Consider the following 26,987-nt stretch of genomic DNA (forward strand, 5'->3'; position numbering starts at 1 on the left):
AGCGCTGGAGAAAGTGTTTCGTGCTCAAATTACTGATAAGGATATTGTACCGTTTCTCAGAGTAGCTGCTTCATCCACTCGTAGTCGGTGATCAGCCAGCAAAGTTTATTTGCACGATAATTTTAAAATTTTTATTGGTTGACAATTTCCTTTATAAGTTTTTATACTGACTCTGGTTTTTAATTAAAGCTATTTGAATCCCTAGTTTATATTTAGCTGAATGTGCTTGTGTCTTGGACCATCTTTTACTATTATGTATTTGAAACACATTCGTGTCGTAAATGTGGACCATATTGACCATGTTGTCGTACTCCATGAATATAAAATCAAAATCTTTGAATCTCGAAGAGCTTTAATCTCAGCATTTCTAGAGCCCACTTTCGATACGAATCATTTTCGCGCAGTTACCACGAGAGCAAGTTAGAGAAACTAGATTTACATAGAGGGTTAACAACAGTATTTTCGACGTGCCGTGCTCCAGTGGAATCGGAAAAGGAAGGGGTAAGGGCAATTAAAAAAGTTCAAACGTGTGTGAAATCTTATGGGATGTAACTGCTAAGGTCATCAGTGCCTAAGCTTACACACTACTTAACCTAAATTATCCTAAGGACACACACACACACACACACACACACACACACACACACACACACACGCCCGAGGGAGGACTCGAACCTCCGCCGGGACCAGCCGCACAGTGGGCAATTAAAGTCCAGCATGCACCGTGCAGGTATGTCACACAACGTACGGTCACTTGACGAGTCCAGGGTTTCCCTAACTGTGTTCTGCGGGAAGTGAATAAGTGCTCCGCTAAAAACTATTGATAACATGGCGATTTTTCCGACACTTTGAGATATTAATAATCTTTTAAAATTTTATTATGATATCTGTGCTACTAGTTACAATTAAAAATTGAAGTAATCAACGAATAAACCAAGTTTTTCTCATCTTTTGAAATTTTACTAACCTTCAAAATAAATATTACCGGGATTCTCAGAATGCTCCGTCAGAGGAAAAGTTTGGGAACCCCAGCTGTAGATGATTGGTGGCCTGCGTGTGACAAATGTAATCTTCGGGATGAATATTTCTCATCTCTAGAAAATAATAACGGTCTTGTCTGTGATAAGAACATCGCTTTAATCGTAAATTAACTTTTTTTTCTGTTCCTGTTGAATCACTTCATAGTTGACGCGCCATGAAAGCGGCTTACATGTTGTACAAATTTTGTCTTGTAGTGTATTGGTTTACTTTTTAATTAGATGAAGAAACAATGCCAGGTTCGCTTCTCGGGTTTGTAAAATTTTGAGATTTAACACAGGAAAATAACTATTTAAAAATGAAAGGAAATCAGTAATTCAGGAAGAAAATAATGAAGGCAATGCGTATTCAGCTAGAAAGATACTACGTAATTGATGTAAACAACTCGTGCAAGAGATGATAGTGTCCTAAGCAGCGAATGAGCTCACCGAAGGATTGTCTCTTGGCCAAGTTGTATGGCGTAACGCTTTGTGCGTTTAAATTCTTGGCAGCTGCCCTTATTCGCCCAAATTACGGACCTTATTCATACCGTCCCGGGCTCTCGAGCGGTTACATACTGCAGAACGCATTTTACAATCTAATTGGTATGGGGCCCTTTCTCTTTTGTTATTGGCCGCGAATTAACAGTTGAATTGATAAGTTCGAGTTTTATATCCTACTGTCAAATGTTCGCGACATTTTTAATGCTGGCGTCGAATGGATCCTAAGTGGTGTTTGTACTGGAAGACTGGTTCGTAGGAAGAAAAAGTCCTGCTTCCAAAATATGGTCCAATGAAGAAACCTCGGTTGATTGTGAGGACCAATACGTACGGAAGTGAATTGACAGTATTTTGCAATCGTAACACTCGGGAATCCAGTGTTGATGTAGAAGAAATTAGGCGTATTCTCGGTTAGATGATGCTACATTCTGAAACAGTGTGTGTACGGTGTTTGCAGTGTGTAAGTGATGGAGTGAGGAAGTTTGAACAGTGTAGCACTGGCCTCTTACAGTATTAACTACCTTCTCTGTAAAACAGTATTGTACATTAGGGGCAAACCAAATTGAGTAGGATGGAGGCACCAAAGTCCATCCGGCTATCCTGATTTAGGTTTTGCATGGTTTCCCTAAATTACGCCGGGCAAATGCCGGGATGGTTCCTACTTCAAGGCCACAGCCAGTTACTTGTTCCATCCTTGACCATCTAGATCTGCAAGTATATTTATGATTTATGATACTTTGTTATTCTTAAATTGTATTACCATGACATGTCCAATATCCTTGTAAAAGTGATGTTCTACTACTGCTGCTACTACTGTATTTATGTAATGAAACAGGTGAAACATATATTTATTGATACTGGCATACAAAGATATGTAATGATGAATATAATTGAAACTGCGCACAGAATGAATTGAAAATAGAGGAATCAACAGTCAGTCATACGAACATGTAACAGTTGTTGACTAAATAATTTAAGCTGAGGCGGGGAATGAGGGACCTGTGAGCGAATAAATACACGGTTCCAAGAAGTCATAAATGCAATTGGCTCTTCTTGCAGACAAGGAATCTGCTGTTAGTTTTGTTACCAACTGACCGTAAAGCGGCATGTAATTTCAAAATCTAGAGAGACATATGTTGATATGTGCAGTGGAAGAAATCCTAAGAGATCATGCTGTGAAAGTGGAAGTGTGATTTGTGATATTTCGACGGTACTAAGAAAGTATGTATTGAGTTACACATGATGTTTGGTAAGAATTATAGTTAATATTATTGTCGCCTAATGTGAAAAAGAATCTGTAGAAAAAAGTTTAATTTTACAATCAAAAGAAAATCCTCTTTCGCCCGAAGGTTGATTCGATAACTACTTTTAATTACTTGTCATTGTCTTATCGTACTTGACTGACTGTTCGACTGACAGAACCAAAGCTACAGGCAACCGGAAGAAGCCACTGTTGATAGGATGATGAAAATTTTTCGCTGTTGCAAAGATATGCGATTAATACCAATGAAATTTTGTTTTAGTTACGTTGGTACATATTCCGAAATAAAATACATCACGTAGTTTTGCGTATATGACATGTTAAAGTAGTCGTGTTAAGTGTGTGTTCTTCAAATACAAAGCTGAAATTTCGTACCATTATAACATTCAGTTCTTGGACTGATATCCTTGTGTAGAAATTAATCCCAACCTGATCAAGACCTTTAAGGTGTCTGTTCCTTCATTTTCAGCAGTTAAGAAATGGCCGACTGAATTAATTTAAAAGTGCCCTGCATTCCTAGAAAATGAGTCGCGGGAGGGCGTCCGAAAACGGCGATTACGGTGTGGGGCCATAGACGATTAAAGATGTACAATATGCAGTAGATGACGGAAAAAAAGTGATGTGCTTGATACGAAGAATAAAGTACGCGGAAGCTTGGCTGAAGCTGTGTGTAGACTTTGAATGCCGGTCAAAAGCAAATACGAATATCTTCGCAGTTTAAACAGTGTTAAAAATAAAGTAATTGCGTGCGCCGAACCCTTACAATGGGTGACACTTGAGTCGACAATTTCACGCCAGAAACGAGACAGCAATCAGTGCGTTGCGTGGAAGTAGATTTCATATGTTCCATGAAATTTCGGGTGAACTGTGTGATGTCAATAACTTTCAGCCACCATATTCGCCACAGTCTTCTAGCCACCTAAAAGTGTATACTGGCGAGATTATACCGAGCTTCGCTGTATTTTTTCTGCCGGAAAGGTTGTGGACAGTGATTGGAGAAGTGGTATTAATGCAGCGAACGAAGTGAATGTTGGCGAATACTATGCAAGCAAGACTTCTGGCTGAAAATGTATGACGAGAAAACATTTTACGTCCAATGAAACAGTTATGATAGACCCTGAACTTTCAATGTTTACAACTGGAAGTATGAAAGCGACTTTTTAAATGAAATTGCGCGGTTTTTCCATGACACCGGAAAGAGCCTTCGAAGTTGATTTCAACGACCTACCAAACGTGGAAAGCGACGAAGTAGTAACAAGCTCACTGCGCCACATTCCAACTCGCTTCAAAACCTGGACATAGTAGAAAAGTGGATATAAAATTCTACAAAACGGTGTTGTTTTTAGATTCTTTGGGGGGCTGATTAGAAATATGATGTCTAAATTGCAAAATTCAAAGTGGCGTGTCCAATTTAGCGAATCAGAAATTATAAATTTAGCGGATTCGGGTAAAACTTCGGGTACAAAGTATTACGAGGTCGCTAATAAAGAATTAGAAGTCGAAATTGCCGTACAGAAATGTTTTATTCGATATTTTGTGTTTTTCAATTGAAATCCGTCACATTCGTCGCATGTATGATTATTGCTTTCAGGAAGGTCGCGCTGTCGGGTTGTCAACTAAGAGATAGTTCAGAAAGCAGATCATTTACGTAATGTGGCATGTATTTTTCTTCAAATTGTCATTTTCTGGTCTCTTGAGAATCATGGATCCGAAAATTCCAGAAGCCGATGGAATGCGTCGTGCATATTTGCGCGTAAAATCTTCTCGGTAACCCCGGGTATCCTTATTTTGAGACCGAGCGAGTTGGCGCAGTGGTTAGCACACTGGACTCGCATTCGGGAGGACGACGGTTCAATCCCGTCTCCGGCCATCCTGATTTAGGTTTTCCGTGATTTCCCTAAATCGCTGCAGGCAAATGCCGGGATGGTTCCTTTGAAAGGGCACGGCCGATTTCCTTCCCCATACTTCCCTCACCCGAGCTTGTGCTCCGTCTCTAATGACCTCGTTGTCGACGGGACGTTAAACACTAATCTCCTCCTCCTCTTTATTTCGAGCTTCCTGCACATCTTCATATAACCGACCTATCGGCTATGGAGTAGCTTCTGTTATGACACATCCTTGCATCAAAACTATGTGGACTGATGTCGGCAGCGGGCGTCATTGGAAAATGTTACTAGTCCGGGGAATTTGGCACCCGTATTTAGAGAACCATACATTTTTTATCAAAGCTCTTAATAGCTATGTTCATGCACAGAATCAGTAGTCAGTATGTTGCTTGATATTTTATTTTGTTTATAAGCTGATTTCGGCTTTATTTCCTTCATCAGTACATCTGAAAACAATCGCGATTTTTATATTTTACATAATATGTAATTTATAAAGGTTTGTTTGCGTTGGATGTTGTCTTACTTCCTGAATTTCTAAACTTTGAGTAAACTGTTGCTGTTGACCTTAACTGTTGGGCGTAATTCGTATATTATGTTTGTTGTATTTTTTTCCAGTTTTAGAAATTCAAGTTTGACAATTAATTGTTTGATCAAAGATATTTTTGTTGTATCAATGGAACTGTAATTGATGTGTTTGTAATCTGAGGTGTTTTGATTAACCGTTGCCTTATATATGTAAAATTTCATTATTTTTTTAAAACTGTGTGTGTTTGAAATTGATTTGTTCATTTAGTATATCGCGAGGATAATCCTTAGTGAGTATTTCAAATTCCTCCAAAACATTCATGCTTGGACTGTTATTTGTTTCCCTCGTATGTTCTCTCAATCTGACGATGAAATTCCTTTCCTATATAAAATTTAGTGCAGTTAATTTTGTAAATGCTTCGAGAGTATGACTTTTCATGGACGTAGTTTTGTGCTAATATTATTTGTTGTAATGAAGACTTATTTTACGTTCGTATTTTATAACTGGACGTTTATGTTATCGGATATTTGCTCCTAAGCAAAGAAGGGAAAGCAGAAAGGTGGAGGGAGTATATAGAGGGTCTGTACTTGACGACAATATTATGGAAATGGAAAGGGATGTAGATGAAGATGAAATGGGAGATATGATACTGCGTGAAGAGTCTGACAGAGCACTGAAAGACCTGAGTCGAAACAAGGCCCCCAGAGTAGACAACATTCCATTAGAACTACTGACAGCCTTGGCAGAGCCAGTCCTGACAAAACTCTACCATCTGGTGAGCACGATGCATGACACAGGCGAAATACCCTCAGTCTTCAAGAAGAATATAATAATTCCAATTCCAAAGAAAGCAGGTGTTGACAGATGTGAAAATTACCGAACGATCAGTTTAATAAGTCACGGCTGCAAAATGCTAACGCGAATTCTTTACAGACGAATGGAAAATCTGATAGATGCCGACCTCGGGGAAGATCAGTTTGGATTACGTAGAAATATTGGAACACGTGAGGCAATACTGACGCTAAGACTTATCTTAGAAAATAGATTAAGGAAAGGCAAACCTACGTTTCTAGCATTTGTAGACTTAGAGAAAGCTTTTGACAATGTTAACTGGAATACGTTCTTTCAAATTTTTAAGGTGGGAGGGGTAAAATACAGGGAGCGAAAGGCTATTTACAATTTGTACAGAAACCAGATGGCAGTTATAAGAGTCGAGGGACATGAAAGGGAAGCAGTGGTTGGGAAGAAAATGAGACAGGGTTGTAGCCTCTCCCCGATGTTATTCAATCTGTATATTGAGCAAGCAGTAAAGGAAACAAAAGAAAAATTCAGAGTAGGAATTAAAATCCACGGAGAAGAAATAAAAACTTTGAGGTTCGCCGATGACATTGTAATTCTGTCAGAGACAGCAAAGGACTTGGAAGAGCAGTTGAACGGAATGGATAGTGTCTTGAAAGGAGGATATAAGATGAACATCAACAAAAGCAAAACGAGGATAATGGAATGTAGTCGAATTAAGTCGGGTGATGCTGAGGGAATTAGATTAGGAAATGAGACACTTAAAGTAGTAAAGGAGTTTTGCTATTTGGGGAGCAAAATAACTGATGATGCTCGAAGTAGAGAGGATATGAAATGTAGTCTGACAATGGTAAGGAAAGCGTTTCTGAAGAAGAGAAATTTGTTAATATCGAGTATAGATTTAAGTGTCAGGAAGTCGTTTCTGAAAGTATTTGTATGGAGTGTAGCCATGTATGGAAGTGAAACCTGGACGATAAATAGTTTGTACAACAAGAGAATAGAAGCTTTCGAAATGTGGTTCTACAGAAGAATGCTGAAGATTACAAGAGTAGATCACATAACTAATCAGGAGGTATTGAATAGGATTGGGGAGAAGAGAAATTTGTGGCACAACTTGACCAGAAGAAGGGATCGGTTGGTAGGACATGTTCTGAGGCATCAAGGGATCACAAATTTAGTATTGGAGGGCAGCGTGGAGGGTAAAAATCATAGAGGGAGACCAAGAGATGAATACACTAAGCAGATTCAGAATGATGTAGGTTGCAGTAGTTACTGGGAGATGAAGAAGCTTGCACAGGATAGAGTAGCATGGAGAGCTGCATCAAACCAGTCTCAGGACTGAAGACAACAACAACAACAACAACAACAACAACAGTAGTTTGTTCGTATGTACATGGTTTTCTTTTTTAGTGCTGTTTGTCTTGTTAGTGTAATGTTATAATTTATGGGATCCTCTTAGAGTGTTTTTTTTTTTTTTTTGTTATATAGCTGTAGAACCAATTAGGGTCATATTGTTCTCGTATGCGATGTACTGCTGTGTAGTTAATTATTTCTTTTTATATGATCTCCTGTTGCACTGACAATTTAAAAAAAAACCTGTATAAATTGTGTAAAATATAAATAAATGCGATTGTGTGCCGATGTACTGATGAAGGCAATAAAACCGAATAAGGTTATATACAAAAATAAAATATCTGGCAACATACTTTCTACTAATTCTCTACATAATGTTCTGCTGTGACATAATATATGCTGCAGTTTCCATAATGATGAAAGAAATGTTTTAGATCTAGAGTTCTTCGTAAAAACTTTGAGTAGTTCTGCAGCATTTCGCGAAAAAAAAAAAAAAAAAACACACACACTCTGGGAAACTTCTATCCTGATAGCTGGTCAGGAACGCTGTCAGTCGGATTCACTGTTTACCATCAACTGTCACGACACGTATCACATACACGTGAGACTGAAGGGCTGTTCAAAAAATTCCGGAACTTTGTCCACAAAATTTTTCTACGCGTACCTTTCACTTATTGTTCATAGTCTCCTTCGAAATACTCTCCTCCACAATTAATGCACCGCTCCCAACGCCGTTCCCACTTCCGTAAGCACTCGTGGTACGCGTCTTGCTGGATAGCGCGAACGCCGTCTGCGAATTTTCTTTTACCTCACCTGTCGTTGGAAATCTTCGTCCTTTCAACTTTGGAATTAAAAAAAAAAATGTCCGCAGGGGCCAGGTGTGGAGAGTATGGAGGATGAGGCAGCACACTGATTTCATTTTTTGTGCATTAGTCACACATCAACAGGGATGAATGTGCGGGTGCGTTATCGTGATGCAAGAGCCATGAATTGTCTTCGTCATATTTCAGGCCGTTTCTATCTCACATTTTCTCGCAGGCGTCGCAGGGACGAACTTGACGGCAACACGATGCATTCTAAGATGCTGTGTCAGGATTTCATGACGTAATCCAACTGAAATCACCGTGGGCTCCCTGCATCATCTGGTGTATCTCGTAAAGGTATTCTTGAGTTTCGAAGCAAAGTTTAAGGCAGACGCGTTGCTCCTCTGACTCTGCCATCTCAAAAACTGTGGACATAACGTTCTACTCAATACAGCACTGAACAATAACTAACAGACATACAACAATGAAACTTCCGGCAGTTACACATTACACGCGTGTGCAGGGATGCCAGCCGCATTTCGTTCCAACACGCCATTGGCGCGAAATCACAGATGTTCCGGAATTTTTTGAGCAGACCTCGTAAAAGTCCAGATGTGTAAAGTCTGATGATCGTGCAGGCCATTTTGTGTTTCCCGAAAAACAGATCCAACGACTCCAGATGTTCTGGAATTATCTGTGAGAAATGGGAAGGATATCTGCCATGTTGGTAAGCATGGGTTTCCTTACGTCTAGAGGGCATGCCTTCCAGTAACTGCGGCAGCATGTCTGGACCTTGTAGATAGTTTTGGCGATTTGAAGTCCCATCAGTGAAACAGGAACCAATGATACTTTTCTTGAAAAGCCCGCAGTACACTTTGACGTACCTAGGTCCTACTTCTCTCAGCCAGCGTGGATTTGCAACTGGCTGGTAATGCCTCTTGCAAAGTTGGTTTGTTCCTGGTTTATAATCGATGTTTCATTCGTAAACAAAATCTTGCGTAGACAACACCCGTATCGCTTCGCAGTTTTCTTCGACACCTTTCGGAGAAAAAGTAACTGACTCTGAGGAATTGCCACGAAGCTGTCGATTGAGCGAAATGAGCGGAAGATGAAATGCGTTCGAGTGTAGTATTCGCAGAACACTTCTTTGGCCGTTCTGTTCCCACTCGCACTTACAAGCTGCCTCGTAGTAATGTGAGGATTGTGTGTTACCGCTTCTAAAATGTTAGTAAGCGTCTCGCTCATCAGTTGCCGTTTTTTTCCGTTGGCGTATTTTAGTCTTCACACTTCCAGTTTATAATTTTTGTTAAATAATATTTGCAAAGACATATCCTGAGGCCACGACACGATCGGGATACCTTGCAGCGTACAACCGCGCCTATAACAGTTGGCGATATGTGTCATAAACTAAAATACAAATCAAATTTTTTTGAATGTCTTGTGCGTTGTGTAAGTCTGAATAGCTTCACGTGAGAAAGTTCTTTGATACATTCGCTGATATTAGTCAAGCCATATGCGACCGCAATATTAGAGAGGTTCAATGTATAATATTAGTGAGTGGTAAATAGGCACTAGTTGGGTAGTTGCGCGACTTTCGCTGATAATAGTCAAGCCATATGCGACCGCAACATTAGTGATGTACAATGTTTCAATTTTAGTGACTGGTAATTAGGCACTATTCGGGTAGTTAAGTGAACACACGGGCCATATCTAAGTCACGCATTTGCTTACGTTTGGTGCCGTAAGACGGACGTTTGTGGACCTTCTTCTCTTGTCTGCGGGACAGTAGTTTGCGGCGCTGATGTCTTGTTACTTTTTATCAGGTTCCACAGGTGTTAGGTCGTAGAAACCTTCTAGAACGTTCTTCTCAGAGCCGTAGAAGATAAGTATATAGTTGTATAATTCGCCAGGTATAAACTTACCTAGATTAGTCACAGTTGGCTAAGTTGTCCGCTATAACTTAGCGAAAGCTGCACCTCGGTTTATGTAACGGTTTTCGATATGAAGTACCAGTATGATATTCTTACCTTTTTATTCTATATCAAGGATGGTACGCGGAAAGACAGTTTCAACTGTTTTATAAAAACAGTTCAGGCAAGTGATGATTTTTCCAGGAAAGTTTTGGAAAAGTTCTGAAAATATGCTTATTTATGTTTTTTGGTGTGCTTATTACATATTTCGACTTTGTCACCACAAATTACGACGAAAATATAACGAAAGTTTAAAAAATCACGAAGTTCAGATATTTTGGTATCACCATTCTGTATTAAATTAAACAAGACGAAATTCACAACTGTTTTGTTCCAAATCATCTCTTTTTCCACCGCCTTGCTGGAAGTGGATATGGAAATTACGTAGTAGGTGATTAGTTGATTGAGATTGCAGAATAACTTCTAAATTTTATCACTTACGTTATTTGCGCAATAAAAGATACTTCTTTCCTTTTTATTTTACTTCTTCTTTCACTATTTTATTGGATTTCCTGTGCGCAGTAAAAATTTAAACATTTGAAGAAAGATAATGAAGTCTCTCAAGTCGTAGTGACACAGTGTGCAACAAGATGTTTTTGTATAACTGCCAGTGTTATTACTTCTGGTGTATAAGAAGAGGTCGATAAAATTACAGGAGCTAAATGGAGTTTGAAAAGGTTTTACAAATACCAAGACCAATCGCAGTTTTGTTACTGGCATCGATATTTAAAACTTTTCATATTTTTGATACAGACACGCTCGATTAACAGAAATATGACTTTAAACGGTTAAATCAAAGAACACTCTACCTTTTTATTATCTAAGAAGCTCAAGGTGGTCATAAATACTCTCTGCTCCCTTGCGAAAGATGTAAACTCTGGCGAACAGCATGTTCAGGCCATTCCTTTCCAATACAAACTTAAAACTCCCATCAAAGCCATTAAGCGAAGGCATCCATCAGGTCTTAAAAAAAAAGAAGAAAAAATGGAAGTTCCGCATATCAACGTTGATTTGCTAGAATATCTCGGGACTTCAAGTACAGCGACCGATCGAATGTTACCGTACCAATTTTCTGGCAACGCACAAAGGTTCTTTCATAAAGAATGAACAGTGTAGAAATAACTTCTTTGCAGGGATGAATAAACAAAATAATAGGGCATACCTGGGATTAACCGAACGAGTTATACTGTTCTTGCAAAGACTGGCCTTGTATCCCACTAAAAGGCAGGAACGGAAGGATTAAGAGCCTCGAAAGATAAATATTGCAAAGATTTTCATCGTAATTTAAATTAATCCTACGTAATATTTCGCTCAAAAAGTTTTAGTTGAAGAGCTGCAACAATGCCTTCCATGATGTGAAGTATGGTGCCTGTGAAGTGAATTATGAATTGCCATAAACAAGTTGAGAGAAGTGTTCCGTAAACAAATTGAGAGAAGTGTTCACGAACTTTCATTGGTAGCTTCGTTGTAAGTTGGACGAAACCTCAATATGCGAAGTAATGTCGGAGAGCCATGTTTCATACAATGTAAACGTCACCCACGGTACAGTGTGCAATTTTTCTTCCATTTGTCAATGCGCGTTCTCTCCTCGGCACAACAGTATCAGTAAAAACGCAGTGTCGGGAACAAGATCACTGTGTCTTTTCAGAAAAATGTACGTTGTTGGGTATCGTATTTTGATGAAATTCTGTACCCGTACATCTTTGATGATAACAGCAGTTGCCACCTGTACGGTTTGTTGACGTTCCTCTTCCTCCGGAGAACGAGTCTGTTGGTACCAGGACCCAGCTACGATTTCGTAATTTGTTCTTCTGGTGCATACAACTGGCACTTTATCTCAATATGTCGTATCAGTGTGCTGCTTCCTTATTCTATAGGGAGCTGCGCTCTTACAGACCTATTGTCTTCACCAGTCTCCCTCAGTCTCGTCCAGCAAGGTCTATGATTCTCGTGGGTGCTGAGTAAGACGAGCGCTTTAGTTTGGTGCAAGAGACATAGATCTGCTCTGGTGCCCAACTGTTTCTTACATGACCCGAATCTGTTTAATCTGTATTTATCATTGACAGTGTTTTCTTCGTTATCAATGTTATGGTGAAAAACTTAAAGACATATTATTATTCCCTCATGTGTGTTCTGGGCCCTGATACTGACTTTTTTTAACTTCTGCGATATGATCGATTGTCGATAAATTAGTAATATATTCGGTTGATAATCGAATATTAAAGCAAAATGAGTGTTCTCCGTATATTGGCTTGATTGTTTAACATTCAGTTTTCGTTTTCGCCAAAGACTAAATAGTCAATCAGATTCGCCTGTTTCAGTGATTTGTGGCTCGGTGACATCACGTACATTTGGTAACTGGCAAACTTGTTGCTTCTGTAGACACTTGGACACGTAACAAATAAATAATGGCGTTAAAATGAGTTAATTTAGAGTTCTTACGGTTGAGTGCCCCCCCTCCCTCCCCATGAACCACAGACCTTGCCGTTGGTGGGGAGGCTTGCGTGCCTCAGCGATACAGACAGCCGTACCGTAGGGTAGCCACAACGGAGGAGAATCTGTTGAGAGGCCAGACAAACGTGTGGTTACTGAATAGGGGCAGCAGCCTTTTCAGTAGTTGCTGGGGCGACAGTCTGGATGATTGATTGATCTGGCCTTGTAACAGTAACAAAACGGCCTTGCTGTGTTGTCACTGCGAACGGCTGAAAGCAAGGGGAACCTTCAGCCGTAATTTTTCCCGAGGGCATGCAGCTTTACTGTATGGTTAAATGATGATGGCGTCCTCTTGGGTAAAATATTCCGGAGGTAAAATAGACCCCCAGTCGGATCTCCGGGCGGGGACTACTCAAGAGGACGTTGTTATCAGGAGAAAGAAAACTGGCGATCTGCGTATCGGAGCGTGGAATGACAGACCCTTTAATTGGGCAGGTAGGTTAGAAAATTTAAAAAAGAAATGGGTAGGTTAAAGTGAGGTATAGTGGGAATTAGTGACGTTCGGTGGCAGGAGGAATAAGACTTCTGATAAAGTGAATACAGGGCTATAAATACAAAATCAAATGGGGGTAATGCAGGAATAGGTTTAATAATGAATAAAAAAAATAGGAGTGCGGGTAAGCTACTACAAACAGCATAGTGAACGCATTATTGTGGCCAAGATAGACACGAAGCCCACGCCTACCACAGTTAGTACAAGTTTATATGCCAACTAGCTACGCAGATGACGAAGAGATTGATGAAATGTATGATGAGATAAAAGAAATTATTCAGATGTTGAAGGAAGATGAATATTTAATAGTCATGAGTGAGTGGAATTCGATAGTAGGAAAAGGAAGAGAAGGAAAAGTAGTAGGTAAATATGGAATGGGGGTAAGGAATGAAAGAGGAAGCCGCCTGGTAGAATTTTGCACAGAGCTAACACTTCGTTCAAGAATCATGAAAGAAGGTTGTATACATGGAAGAGGCCTGGAGACACTGGAAGGTTTCAGATAGATTATATAATGGTAAGACAGAGATTTAGGAACCAGGTTTTAAATTGTAAGACATTTCCAGGGGCAGATGTGGACTCTGACCACAATCTATTTATTGGTTATGAACTGCAGATTAAAACTGAAGAAACTGCAAAAAGGTGGGAAATTGAGGAGATGAGACTTGGATAAACTGAGAGAACTAGAGGTTGCAGAGAGTTTCAGAGAGGGCATTGGGGAATGACAAAACCCTACCGTCGGATGAGCAACATGTATGAGGCAGGCGGCATACACTCAGACTTCAAGAAGAAATAATACTTCCAATCCCAAAGAAAGCAGGTGTTAGACAGGTGTGAAAATTACCGAACTATAAGTCACGGCTGCAAGATACTAACATGAATTCTTTACAGACGAATGGAAAAACTGGAGAAGCTGACCTCTGGGAATATTGGAACACGTGAAGCAATACTGGACCCTACGACTTACCTTAGAAGATAGATTAAGGAAAGGCAAACCTACGTTTCTAGCGTTTGTAGACTTGAAGAAAGTTTTTGACAATGTCGACTGGCATACTCTCTTAAATTCTGAAGGCGGCAGGGGTCAAATATAGGGAGTGAAAGGCTGTTTACAATTTGTACAGAAACCAAATGGCAGTTATAAGAGTTGAAGGGCATGAAAGGGAAGCAGTGGTTACGAAGGGAGTGAGACAGGGTTGTAGGCTATCCCCAATATTACTCAATCTGCATATTGAACAAGCAGTAAAGAAAACAAAAGAAGAATTCGGAGTGAGAATTAAAATACATGGAGAAGAGTGTCTAGAAAGGAGGATATAAGATGAACATCAACAAAAGCAAAACGAGGATAATGGAATGTAGTCGATTTAAATCAGGTGATGCTGAGGAAATCAGATTAGGAAATGAGACACTTAAAGTAGTAGAGGAGTTTTGCTATTTGGGGAGCAAAATAACTGATGATGGTCGAAGTAGAGAACATATAAAATGTAGACTGGCAATGGCAAGGAAAGCGTTTCTGAAGAAAACGAAATTTGTTAACATCGGGTATAGATTTAAGTGTCAGGAAGTCGTTTCTGAAAGGAGTGTAGCCATGTATGGAAGTGAAACATGGACGATAAATAGTTTAGACAAGAAAAGAATATAAGCTTTCGAAATATGGTGCTACAGAAGAATGCTGAAGATTAAATGGGTAGATCACATAACTAATGAGGAGGTACTGAATAGAATTGGGGAGAAGAAAAATTTGTGGCACAACTTGACTAGAAGGGATGAGTTGGTAGGACATGTTCTGAGGCGTCAAGGGATCACCAATTTAGTATTGGAGGGCAGCGTGGAGGGTAAAAATCGTAGAGGGTGACCAAGAGATGAATACATTATGCAGATTCAGCAGGATGTAGGTTTCAGTAGGTACTGGGAGATGATGAAGATTGCACAGGATAGAGTAGCATGGAGAGCTGCATCAAATCAGTCTCTGGACTGAAGACCACAACAGCAGCAACAACGGTTGACTGCAAAGTTTACGCCCTTATAAATTTGATGTCGCTGGTATGAACATGGAGTAATATGAGCAGTATAAGAAATTAGAGAAAGCACCCAAAGTTCAGTGCGTTCCATCAACAGTTACATATCTTCTAAGTTTGTGTTCGTTTAAATAAAAGACACTAGTTGAAGATTGGATGTATTTGACCGTTTGTAAACGTAGGTGTTGGATACACAAACGTCAGCTCTTATTCACTTATTGGGTGGCGGGTTTTGGTGTATTTAAGCTGTGCCTTTTTAGTGGTATATCTGAGGTATAACGCATGTATAGATTATACAAAGTTGGAAATACCAAAATATTAACCCGCTATTTAACTTTTCCACACGCCGGCTGTTAGATTGAGAAGACATTTGGTACCCAACCCCCCTATTGTTATCATTGCTCAACTAGATGAGTCCATGGTTTGTAATGACATCAGAGAGACGTTAACATTAAACACTTGCCGTACTTTGACAAGTCTAATGCGTGATAAACATTGTGGACCAAATTTGATATCTCGAGTCAGACTCGTGGGAAGAAATGAGGGCCAGACGTAAACACTACGTCACATTCACGAGATGGCTCTGAGCACTATGGGACTTAACTTCTAAGGTCATCAGTCCCCTAGAACTTAGAACTACTTAAACCTAACTAACCTAAGGACATCACACACATCCATGCCCGAGGCAGGATTCGAACCTGCGACCGTGGTGGTCCCGCGGTTCCAGACTGTAGCGCCTAGAACCGCACGGCCACCCCGGAGGGCATTCACGAGAAACAAAGTCGGGCAAAACGTAAACGTCGCCAGCCTAACTCGTGAGACAAACATTTCTCAGCAACAATCGTGGTTTAGTGTTATCCATTACGCCGCGGGAATTTGTCATAATTCGTTAAATCTACGTTACGAAGCAACATCAATTATTCTAAATATGCGACTCGTGGCGTAAAAATATGTTTCAGGTCGTTTAAGTGATCATCCAGGATTACGAGTTCTATTTTCTAGTATCTTTGATGACAAATTTTGAGAAATATTTGTTATAGAAACAAATCTTTTCACGCGTCGGATAATAGACAAGGAATGGAACAGACGGAAAGTGGACGACACTTTGTACACTGTTACCTCCGACAAAATGAAGGGCAACTATGCAGTGGGGATTTTGATGGTTCGTGTCATAAAACCAATATTCAAATGTATTAGTCCTTAAGACCATAGTAGAAACGCCAAAATTGAAAAAATAAGTGCCTTTTAAAAGATTTAAACAAATTTTGAGACTCCTACATTTTTCAAATGATGAAACTGCTGATTGTATAGACCTGCTTCGAAAGATAAGACCTATCATCAAACTTAGGAATGAGAAATTTGAAGAGATTTTCACATCGGACTAAAATGTCAGTACAGACGAATCCTTAATGAAATATAAAGGACGTTGAGCATATGAACAGTTAATTCTTCGAAAAGAGCGGGACTGTGATTAAAAATTTACAAAGTATTTTGAGACAAGTACCGGTTATTGTTGCGGTTTCAAAAATACGCTAAAAGATTTTCGAGAACGTATTTTAAGGAAAGGAGAATATTTATAGAGAAGTGGTAATAATTTGTTCGTTCTCAGACAGACACATGCGATGCGTGTCTATCATATAAAAGAAACACGAAAGTGGAGAGATGGTTGAACATTTTGACAACGGTTTAGGAAAACAATGAAATCGAAATGCGACTTCAAATACAATAAAGGAATAGTTGGAATTGATCATCAAGATCAGGAACTGACCTGTTTCGCAATCATGAGAAAAATCTTCAAAGGCTACCGAAAACGTTAGTATGTATGGATATGAATCTGTTCAATCCCAGCATTATCCATAAAATAATACACTATCAAATAAAGGAAACATACTTTATTACCGGGTAAATATAGTAGAAGTAATTTTAGAAAATGTCGAATTAGTATCGCATGAAAAAACTATGCTTAGAGCTACAGAACAGGTATCCGCATGTTGTCTTGGCTTGAGATCGTCTTACCTATCACGCTGATCCGTTTAGCAAGCGTCGTCTCCAACCCCTTGGGCACGGATATCGTCGAACAGTCGCACGGCAAGGAGTTAAACTTCTTTTGTTTCAGTTAATTTTCTTGAGGCATCCTTCCGCAACATGCGGCCTCTGGCTAGAATTATTCTTAAACAGAAAAAAAGAACTTCCCTATGTAGCTTCTACTCTCTCTCTCTCTCTCTCTCTCTCTCTCTCTTCCCCCCCTCCCCCCCCCCTCCACCCTGTGGCTTTTATTTCCAACTGTCGAAAAATAACAGTCGACAACGATTATGCTTACAAAACATTGTACAAAAAGATTTGGCAGAAACTTTCAAGCGCATATACAGATACAAGGCTGTTTTCTTTGTTTTTCGGCCTCTTTTGTTCGCAGATGCAGATTTACAAGTTGCGTAGGTTAATTACCGTATTTTGCAACAGCAATGAAAGTCGAATTAAGCCCAGATGAGACTGTATTCTAAAGCACATTCAGTGGTCACTGTAACAATGTGCTTTTTTTCATAACAGAATTGTAAGACCAAGGAAAAGTGTTACAGTGGACACTGAAGCTAAACGCGTCTGGTCTTAATAAGACTTTCATTATACCGGTATTGCAAAAGATGGTAATGAACCTATACAATAGATAAATGTGTTTGAGAACGTTTTTCGTTGGTGGGAGAGAAGATGGGGGTGGGGGGACACGTTCCATATATGAGGGACAGTCAGATGAAAACTAAACATCCACCGCAGCCGGATCATGGAATGTTTCGGTTAAAAAGTAATCACCAAACACGTTACGACATTTATTCCTCTGGGAAACGGGCCGACCAATTCCTCTTTCGTAGAACGCCGTTGGCCGTTGACGTATCCACAACCGCGCACGCACCCCTGCACTTGCCGGCCGGAGTGGCCGTGCGGTTCTAGGCGCTACAGTCTGGAGCCGAGCGACCGCTCGGTCGCAGGTTCGAATCCTGCCTCGGGCATGGATGTGTGTGATGTCCTTAGGTTAGTTGGGTTTAATTAGTTCTAAGTTCTAGGCGACTGATGATCTCAGAAGTTAAGTCGCATAGTGCTCAGAGCCATTTGAACTCCTGCACTTCCTTGACCGACTGAAACCGATGCCCCCGCATCCCTTTCCTCAGGTCGCCAAAGGTGTAACAATCACACGATGATAGATCCGGGCTGTACGGAGGATGTTGCAGGTTTCCCAACCAAATGGCTGAAATGTAGCCTTCGTCCGATTGTCGGTGTGGGGGCGGGCGTTATCGTGCAAAAATCTGATTACGTCCGACCGCATTCCTGAGCGTTTTGACTTCATGGCGCGCCGCAGCTTCTGCAGAGTGTCGTCATAGAGCTGGGCCGTGATTGTGCTTCCACGCACGAGGAACTCTACGAGCAGAGGAAGCATCCTGTTGAACGACAATTCCCGCTCCCACGCTGCCAATCGCCCGATGGCTACACTTCGGCGTTTTGGTAGGGAAACAGTGCGGCATCCACCGTATAGCCCGGATTTCTTCCGTGTGATTTTTCGCATCTTTGGCGACCTGAAGAAAGACATGCGTGAACGTCGGTTTCAGTCGGACGAGGAAGTGCAAGAGTGCGTGCGGTTGTGGCCATAACGGCCTGCCGCGTTCTATAAAGAAGAATTGGTCTTCCCGTCTCCCAGTGCGATAAATGTCGTAACGTATGCGGTTATTACTTTTGAATGAACTATTTCATAGTCCGGTTATGGCGGGTGTTCGGTTTTCATTTGACTGCCCCTTATATCTTAATAATGACTGCATCGAAGGAAGCACAGCTCTCCCGTTCCTTGTACCTGGTTACGGAGGCTTTGGGAGAAATTTTGTGAACAGTAAACGGGAATGAATGTGAGCATCTGGATGTCGGGCGCCATGAAGGCGAGGTCTGACGAAGCAGGTTGGCACGTCGATATCCGGCCCACGGCAAGGATTCCTGCCTGGATTCCAGGAAAATGGGCACTTAGGCAGGGCGACCTGGGAGCGGAACGTAGCCTACGACCAGGACTGGCAGGCGCGCGACGGAAAAAGCGGCGGCATTTTCTTTTTGACAGTCTTTTCTTAGCGCCGTCAAAAAAGATTTCGACGACGTTGGTGTTCCGTTGTTTTGTCGTGGGCTGGGACAGCGTATTTATAAGTGGCACCATGTTGGGGTCGCCATTACGGAAGCGGAAAATTTCTTGTAGCGGCGAGTACAAGATGTGTCCGTGCCGGCAGTTAGAGCGTTTTGCGTTTGATTGCTTATTCTGCTCTCTTTGTCAGCGAACCGAAAGATTATTGTTGAAACTTCCCCAGAAGGGGTCTTAATCGTCGCTGCCACCATCACCACCTGTTCTGTGTTGTGCCGTAATTACATTATTAGTAATTGCTCTCATTGATTTACCTACTTAACGTGGCAAGAATGATTTACGATTCAATGGGCTTGCAATGTAGCAGATACCTCTTAGAGACATTATGTAATAAAATACAGACTGCTGCTATAGTGTTTTCAAGATGCGTTCATTCTGATGGTTCTATTTTGGCTAGATTGCCATCTTCAGATCATCTGCAAAAGTTGCTTAACATTTTTTGTTATATCATAATGTTGGTTAATCATATTATCGGATATACAGAGATTTTGTAATTCAGTCCACACACACATACACGTCATTGGTCACTGGCACTCTGTATTGTAGTACAACATGATGTAGTTTTTCGGACTCTTACGCAACAAGCTGCAAGAATGGATGCTTGTTTACCTCTCGCTAACTGCTGTATCTCAGATTTTATCTTCCCTGCCTTTATGATAAATATGGGACATTTTTTCATAGATTCAGCTTAGAGAACAGAATCTTGAAAATTTCCGAAATGATTATATACAATTCCCAAAGCGTTTTTCAGTTAATATTTTTACCCCATTAGCTACTCTCCTTTAGAACACTCGTGAAAACATATTAACACTTTTCGTAGCAATCCGGCTCACTTGTGACCATTTACACTTTGTCTTTGCTTAGCTCAAACCCACTAGGATCAAAATTATGAAATTGTGAAGGATCCTAGAGTATTAACTATTGGTTGGAAATGAATATTCAGTTGTTTATTAATTTTAATAACTTACAGCACAAATTAAGCTCATAGCAATTGATCAAAGTGCGGACCATCAGTTCCAATGCTAGCGCAACAATGATGCAAAAAATTTTGCTGCTCTCTTTGAAATGTCGCTCTGGTCTGTTGGACAACGAGATATACAGAAGAACCTACCCATCCAGTCTCTCTAAAGATTCCAGTATAGTTTCTCACACCAGTAACTTCATTTAACTCCATACAAAAAAAAAAAAATCTACCATGGACACATCACATACACTCGCATAAATTGTATTCTGGAGATCCCACAGTAGTGGTGTCTGGGGTGTAGAGAGAAGTCGAAGATGTACATTTTATTTCAGATCTGTGAAATGAAATAATTGAAAATTAAAAATAATATTGTATTACAGTGCTAATTCTAATTATAGAATAATTTAAAAATTACATGCAATAATTCCTGTAAACATACTCTGTTGAAGAGTAGAACAAGCTGCCCAGCATAAAGTTCTTTGATTTTGTCTTCAAGTCCCCCAGCGTAGATTGTTGAATACATGTGTACCCATGTTTGACTACTAATATCAACCCCTTGAAGTCTTTGTAGAGGTTGTTTTTTGTCCAGGAATTCCAAACTCACTCTCTTTTTGTCTTAGAAATAATGGTAAGGACAAAGGTCAGAAATGAATGTAAATATTGTGAAGTAGTTGCCAAAAGACCAAGATTTTTGTGGACATCTCTGCAGGGTGTTCTAGAATTGACATAAAGTGTAATTCTTATTACACAATTCTGTATCCTGAAACTACTGTCACTGTAAGTTGAGTGTTCTTTTACTGGGTAGCAATATCCAACAACGATTCAAAGATGTAAGCAATTTACTAATACATGCCTCACACACATTGTTCATTCAAGACATGAGATCATCAAAATATTTGCTTCAGATCATGAGTTCCTTGTCTCAAAATATTTAAGATCCTCTGTTGTTTAGATGATCTTCTTCATGAAGCTTTGAGATATCCAGTGACTCTCCCATGTCCCCTTGTAGTCTAACCTAATGCAGGTTGAACATAGTCAATCTCTGTTCCAGCATAGTTAACAGTTATATCTTGTCAGCGGTGTCTTCCATAACATATTGCTATTCCCAGTATCTCACTAGTAAACTTGAGCCTGTTGTTTGCTTTCCCCATAAAAGATGCTCAGTAATGCTGTCAATTCATAATAGGCTGCATTGTGACACCATTTGTATAACTTGACTGATCAGCGAGTTATGTATTGAGTCAAACAAAGTGACACACTGGTTGAGAGATTGTACTTACATTGATATCTTGTACGGCTATCCAGACTTGCAGCTTTCCAAAATTAACATTTGCTAGAATGGATCTTTCAAGATATGCAGTGCACAGTTTCCAGGTCCATCCTTGTCCAACCTAGTTCATGCTTCGTCTCTAATGCTTGCTATGTTCAACCCTAACTACTCTTCCTTCCTTTGTTGAATATATAGGCACACATTTTATCCATGAGATTGGTATTTGGATTGTGAACTAGTCTAATATGTATTCAACATAATAATATTGTCTCCAGGGCTCCTTTCCTGCTGTTCTCTGGGTTCAAGATGAGCTCGAATGAACTTTCAACATAAGATGTGTTAACTTAGATGTGTCAGTCCTCTCCTACTTGGGGATTTAAGTGTGCAACTTTGTCTGGTTGAGACCTTCTATTGACCAGCTTCTTATCAACCATGAAAATGTCTAGTCAGTGATGGTACTTCTACCCATTTCAGTGTTGCCCATGACACCTTTTTTGTTATCGGTCTAATGATCGCTTCCCCCACTCTTGTGGCTTCACAGCATTGGTCACTACATATCGATCTTTGTGAGAATGTCCACTTCCTGATGATCCTGTTGCTTCCTTGCCATCTCCAGATGGACTGCCTGCCACGTTGGGTGCCTCGAAGGGGTAGTTGGCAGTTGTCTTTGTACTGATGGGTTGGTTCTTTCTGAACGCACTTTGCGACCCAGGTGCCTTTTTACTGCAGCAACAACAAGGTGAAGGTGTCCCCCTATCATCATTTGACTGGGAACTGCTTCAGGCAGTCAAGGGACGTTGCTACTCTTGAGTGCTTTCATCATCAGAGCATGTATTTCATGGACATTATTAACTTTTGAGTGCCGCATGCTGTATCACCTTACTATTTCTCAATTCTCCCACTGCTCCATGTACTAATAATGACATAGTTAGTATCTTCTCATTGATGTAAGAACATTGTTCTTATGACTGATAGTTTCTGTGCAGCAGCTTGACTATTAAAGAGCTATACAAGCCTTGACAGATTGTATGGTTGCGTATAGAACAACAGTTATATCTGGTGTTCACTTCTTCATCCTAAGCAAATTAAGAGCCATGGATGTATGTCTTCAGGGCTCCAAAAATATGGAAATTGCCTGGGGTTAGATCAGAACTGTATGGAGGATGTTTAAGGTTTTCCCAGCTAAACTTCTGCAGCTTAGTGTGATGGACCCCTTACCCTACCTCCTTGATGTGCTCATTCCTTCATCTCTCTCTTACTGCATTTTAATTTCTTTTGCTTGCCGTTCGTCTCCTTTGTGCTGGACACTATTTCATATTTTAGAGGTAGCTCTCTGTTGAGTAGTGGGTGCTCTTTAATGCATTGACTACACTGAAGGAGAGTGGGACAGCTGTGAGTGGGATGATTCCCATCTCGTGCTGAGCCCCAAGGACAGCCACATACTGTCTTACTTAATGTTCTCCTCTAATTTTTATTTTTGACAGTCCAACTTTTCCCCTGATGGTTTCTTTTGACTGTAGGATTGTAATTCACATCGACTGTCTCTCTGATGGAGTATGCATTGAAAGTGCATATTTGAGATTAATGTATTGTGCCTGTATGTGTATAACCTTGGAATTAAAACAGGATGACATGAAACTTAACGACATTCAGTGTAGTGTTTAGGGGCTTTAGCCCAGAGAGAGAGAGAGAGAGAGAGAGAGAGAGAGAGAGAGAGAGAGAGAGAGAGGGGGGGGGGGGGGGCATAAACTACTCAGTGTCTTGTTACATTAGCCTTGTATTTATTTCAATCTGTAAATAGTCATGATGATTAAGAATATTACCCACCAGGGTAGCCGAGAGCGCTAATGCGCTGCTTCCTGCCTGGACTTGTGTAGGTGCGCTGGCCCCGGATCGAATCCGCCTGGCAGATTAATGACTAGGGCCAGTATGCCGGCCGGCCTGGATGTGGATTTTGGGCAGTTTTCCACATCCCACAGGGCTGGTCCCCACGTTCTGCCACAGACATTTGAAACATGTTCACACTCTTTCATGATTTACACTAGACGCAGCAGACAGCTGGAGTACACTACTTCGGGGTGGCAGCAGGAAGGGCATCTGGCCACCCTTTGCAATTAACACTGCCAAATCCGTAATAACAAGGCCAACCCCACCTAACACAGGACAAAGACTCAAGAAAGAAAGAAATTTATTTAAAACTGTTGTTGTTTTTTAAGTATTTGAAAACTAAGTTTTAAATTATACATGTTACCAAAGTGAGCATTATTTTCTGTGAAATCTCTTTCTCTAACTTCACCTAGCTTTTTCTCTTGTAAATGACATACTGTGAAAAGATTTTAATTTGTTTCCTATGCACAATTTGCTTTTCTATTTTGTAGGTATATGTCACACATGTGGTGAAAAAGTAACTGGAGCAGGCCAAGCATGCCAAGCCATGGGCAACCTGTACCACACAAACTGTTTCATTTGTTGCTCATGTGGCCGTGCTCTTAGAGGGAAAGCATTCTACAATGTTCACGGACGTGTTTATTGCGAGGAAGATTACTTGGTAAGTTGAGGTTTCAGATCTTTTTAACATGCTCATTTTATGTTGCTCCTTTCATCATTAGTTATGTAGAGTATTTCTTTCAGATCATTGAGTACCGTGGTGTAATTAATATAATCAGTGTCTTGTTACATTAACTTTCTGCTTATTTTGATCTATAAATTATCATGATGATTTATTCAAGACTTGTTGCTTTTTTAATTATTAGAAAACTGAGTTTTAGATTCTGTGTGTTATAAAAATGAGTATTTTTTTCTGAAGTTGGTAGTGAAATCAAAATTAGACAGATGGAAAAAAATAAGTAAATTGTTTATTTTTTCAAAAGTAATACCCATAACTGTTCATAATTTCATCCCAAGAGAAGAGGTGGTCAGTTCCTTCATGGAAAAATGCTTGCAGTTGCCTATGGAACCATGATTGTATCCAGGTGTGCACCTCTTCATCCAAACAAATCATCTGCCATGAATGTGTTTCTTCATGGCTCCAAAAATATGGAAATTGCCTGGGGTGAGACTAGGACTGACTGTGGGATGTGTAGGGGTTTCCCAGTGAAACTTGTGCAGTGTAGTCAAACAACCTATGCAACACGTAGCAGTCATCGTCAGCCATTGATCTTTGTTTTTGCTTCCTAGCTATTACAACCTCATTTCATTGGGAAGTGGCCACAGATTTGTATTCCAGCGACTGCTTTCCAATGTGTATCCACCTGCTGACTCGGATGGTGGTCAACAAAAGACCAAAAAGGTGGATGCTTCAAAGGGCTAATTGGTTGCGATATAGTCAGCAGGCTATATTTGAACAACAGGCATGTGTCCAGGACATGGTGGACCGTGGCACCTTTATGATTCAAGGAGCTAGCACCGATTCCATTCCTCAGTCTAGCAGCCAACTCATACAATGACCTGTCCCTGCCTGGAATGAAGAATGTCACTTGGAAATCGGAGCCAAATGATAAAACAGTGGAACACACACTCCTGGAAGAAATTTGTGACTTCCATTAATTGGTCCTCTTCCACTACACAAGTTTGCCAAGTGCAATACAACTCCCTGTACGACCTTGTTGAGAAATGGGGGTCTTAGTGGACACACCTAAAGACATGACTAAGCTTTTAGCCGAAGAATGTTTTACTGTCACTTCGTCATATTCCTGAGTTTCAGATATTCTGTAGCACTGTAGAAATGGAGAGCTTCCATGTCTTCTTGTGTAATAAGGTGGCCTACAATCTTCCGTTCTCCATGTGGGAATTGGTATCAGCTGTGTCTACAGCCAGAGAAACTGCTTGTGAACCAGGTCAAATTCATCACACCATCTCTGTTATATGTGACTGGATCCAAAGACAAGTTCCTGTCTTGTTTCAATCAGGTCTGGTTTCATTACTAAGAATAAAGTACACGCAGTAACATCTAACGGTAATCCAGGCTGCATGTCATGAAAAGAAACCAGTTTCTTTCGCTCGACTCAAACCCTTAGGTTTGGAAGTGATGAACGTACATATGTAATACAGGCAAATGGACAAAGGGAACTACTAACCACTGTACAGAGTTATATACAGGCAAGTTTTTACAATTTCTTTTAGCTTAAATGAGTATACTTCTCACTGATAATAGTTTCCATTGTCGAATATTGATCATCTGAGATGCTGGCAGGGTTGAACTTCGCTGCTAGCTGGAAATCAGTCCTGCTTCACACTTTGTGGCCTCTGTGTGTAGCATCTGGACCTGTTTGCTTACATGTAGTACACAACTGCATTGTCTTTTGCATCCAATTCGGAATCAGTGAGCATGAAATCGGTGTTTCTTAATATGTGTGATCCCATACGGTACTGGTGAAAATGACTGGCACTGTATGTCTTTTGTGTCATCCCCTTGCACGCTGATATCTCATTATCTGAAGGATGATAGGGAATTCAGTATTCTGAGGTCAAGAGTGTGCTGAGGATACCATATTTCAGCCATTACCTGTCACTACGGATAATGCAGTGGTGGCCGACAGCCTTCACTTAACAACTGATAGCAGCAGCATTTGTTTAGAGTTGTTAGTATTAACAGAGAAGCAACACTGTGTGAAATAACCACAGATCAGTGTGGAGCTATGACAAATGTATCTGTTGCGACAGTATAGTGAAATTGGCTACGGCAGCAGACGATTGATGTGTGTGTTGGCTAATGGCATGACTTCACCTGCAGCCACTTTCTTAGCTCTCGGTCATATCATTTGGACCCTAGATGACTGAAAAACTGTGGCCTGGTCAGAAGAGTCCCAATTCCAGTCTGTATGAGCTGTGGAGTTAGAATGTAACACAGACCCCACAAAGCCGTGGACCCGATTTGTCGACAAGGCACTATGCAATTGGAGACCATTGGCAGCCATTCGTAGACTTCAAGTTCCCAAACAATGGAATTTTTATGGATGACAATGCACCATGTCACTGGGCCACAATTGGTTTGAATAACATTCTGGACAATCCGATTTGGGCACCCAGATTGCCCTCAGTGAGTCCTATCGAAAGTTTACGGGACATATTCGAGAGGTCAGTTCGTGCACAAAATCCTGCATCAGCAAAACTTCGGCAATTATGGATGGCTACAGAAGCAGCACGGCACAGTATTTCTGCAGAGGACTTCCAGCGACTTGTTGACTCCGTACCACTTCGGGATGCTGCACTATGCTGGGCAAAAGGTGGTCTGCCACCATATTTGGGGGTATCCTATGACTGTTGCCACCTCATTGTATAATGGCTTCAGGGCAGCTCTTGGTTTGGCTGGAGATCTGCCCACTATCCTGACCAACACAAACTCCACTCTCATACGAGTTTCAAAATTTTGTAAACTGTTTTGCAGGTGTAGGCAGAGTGTTGCCAAGTGTTGCTGGCTGCCCATCAATCAGACACAGAGCTATTTTATTAAAATTATATAGTAAGTAAATTGCTT

At 40.6% G+C, this 26,987-nt stretch overlaps 1 protein-coding gene across 1 annotated transcript in view; it reads left to right on the top strand.

The window, feature by feature from the left end:
• The window catches only part of LOC124799247 (LIM domain-containing protein jub), a 207,093-nt gene that overhangs the window by 145,252 nt on the left and 34,854 nt on the right, over positions 1–26,987 (top strand). The window contains exon 3 of the mRNA XM_047262791.1: positions 23,890–24,059. Within this exon, the coding sequence (XP_047118747.1) occupies positions 23,890–24,059 (170 nt within the window). The remainder of the gene's footprint in view (positions 1–23,889; positions 24,060–26,987) is intronic.

Source organism: Schistocerca piceifrons, chromosome 5, assembly GCF_021461385.2.
Source record: "Schistocerca piceifrons isolate TAMUIC-IGC-003096 chromosome 5, iqSchPice1.1, whole genome shotgun sequence".
NCBI classification, from domain to species: domain Eukaryota; kingdom Metazoa; phylum Arthropoda; class Insecta; order Orthoptera; family Acrididae; genus Schistocerca; species Schistocerca piceifrons.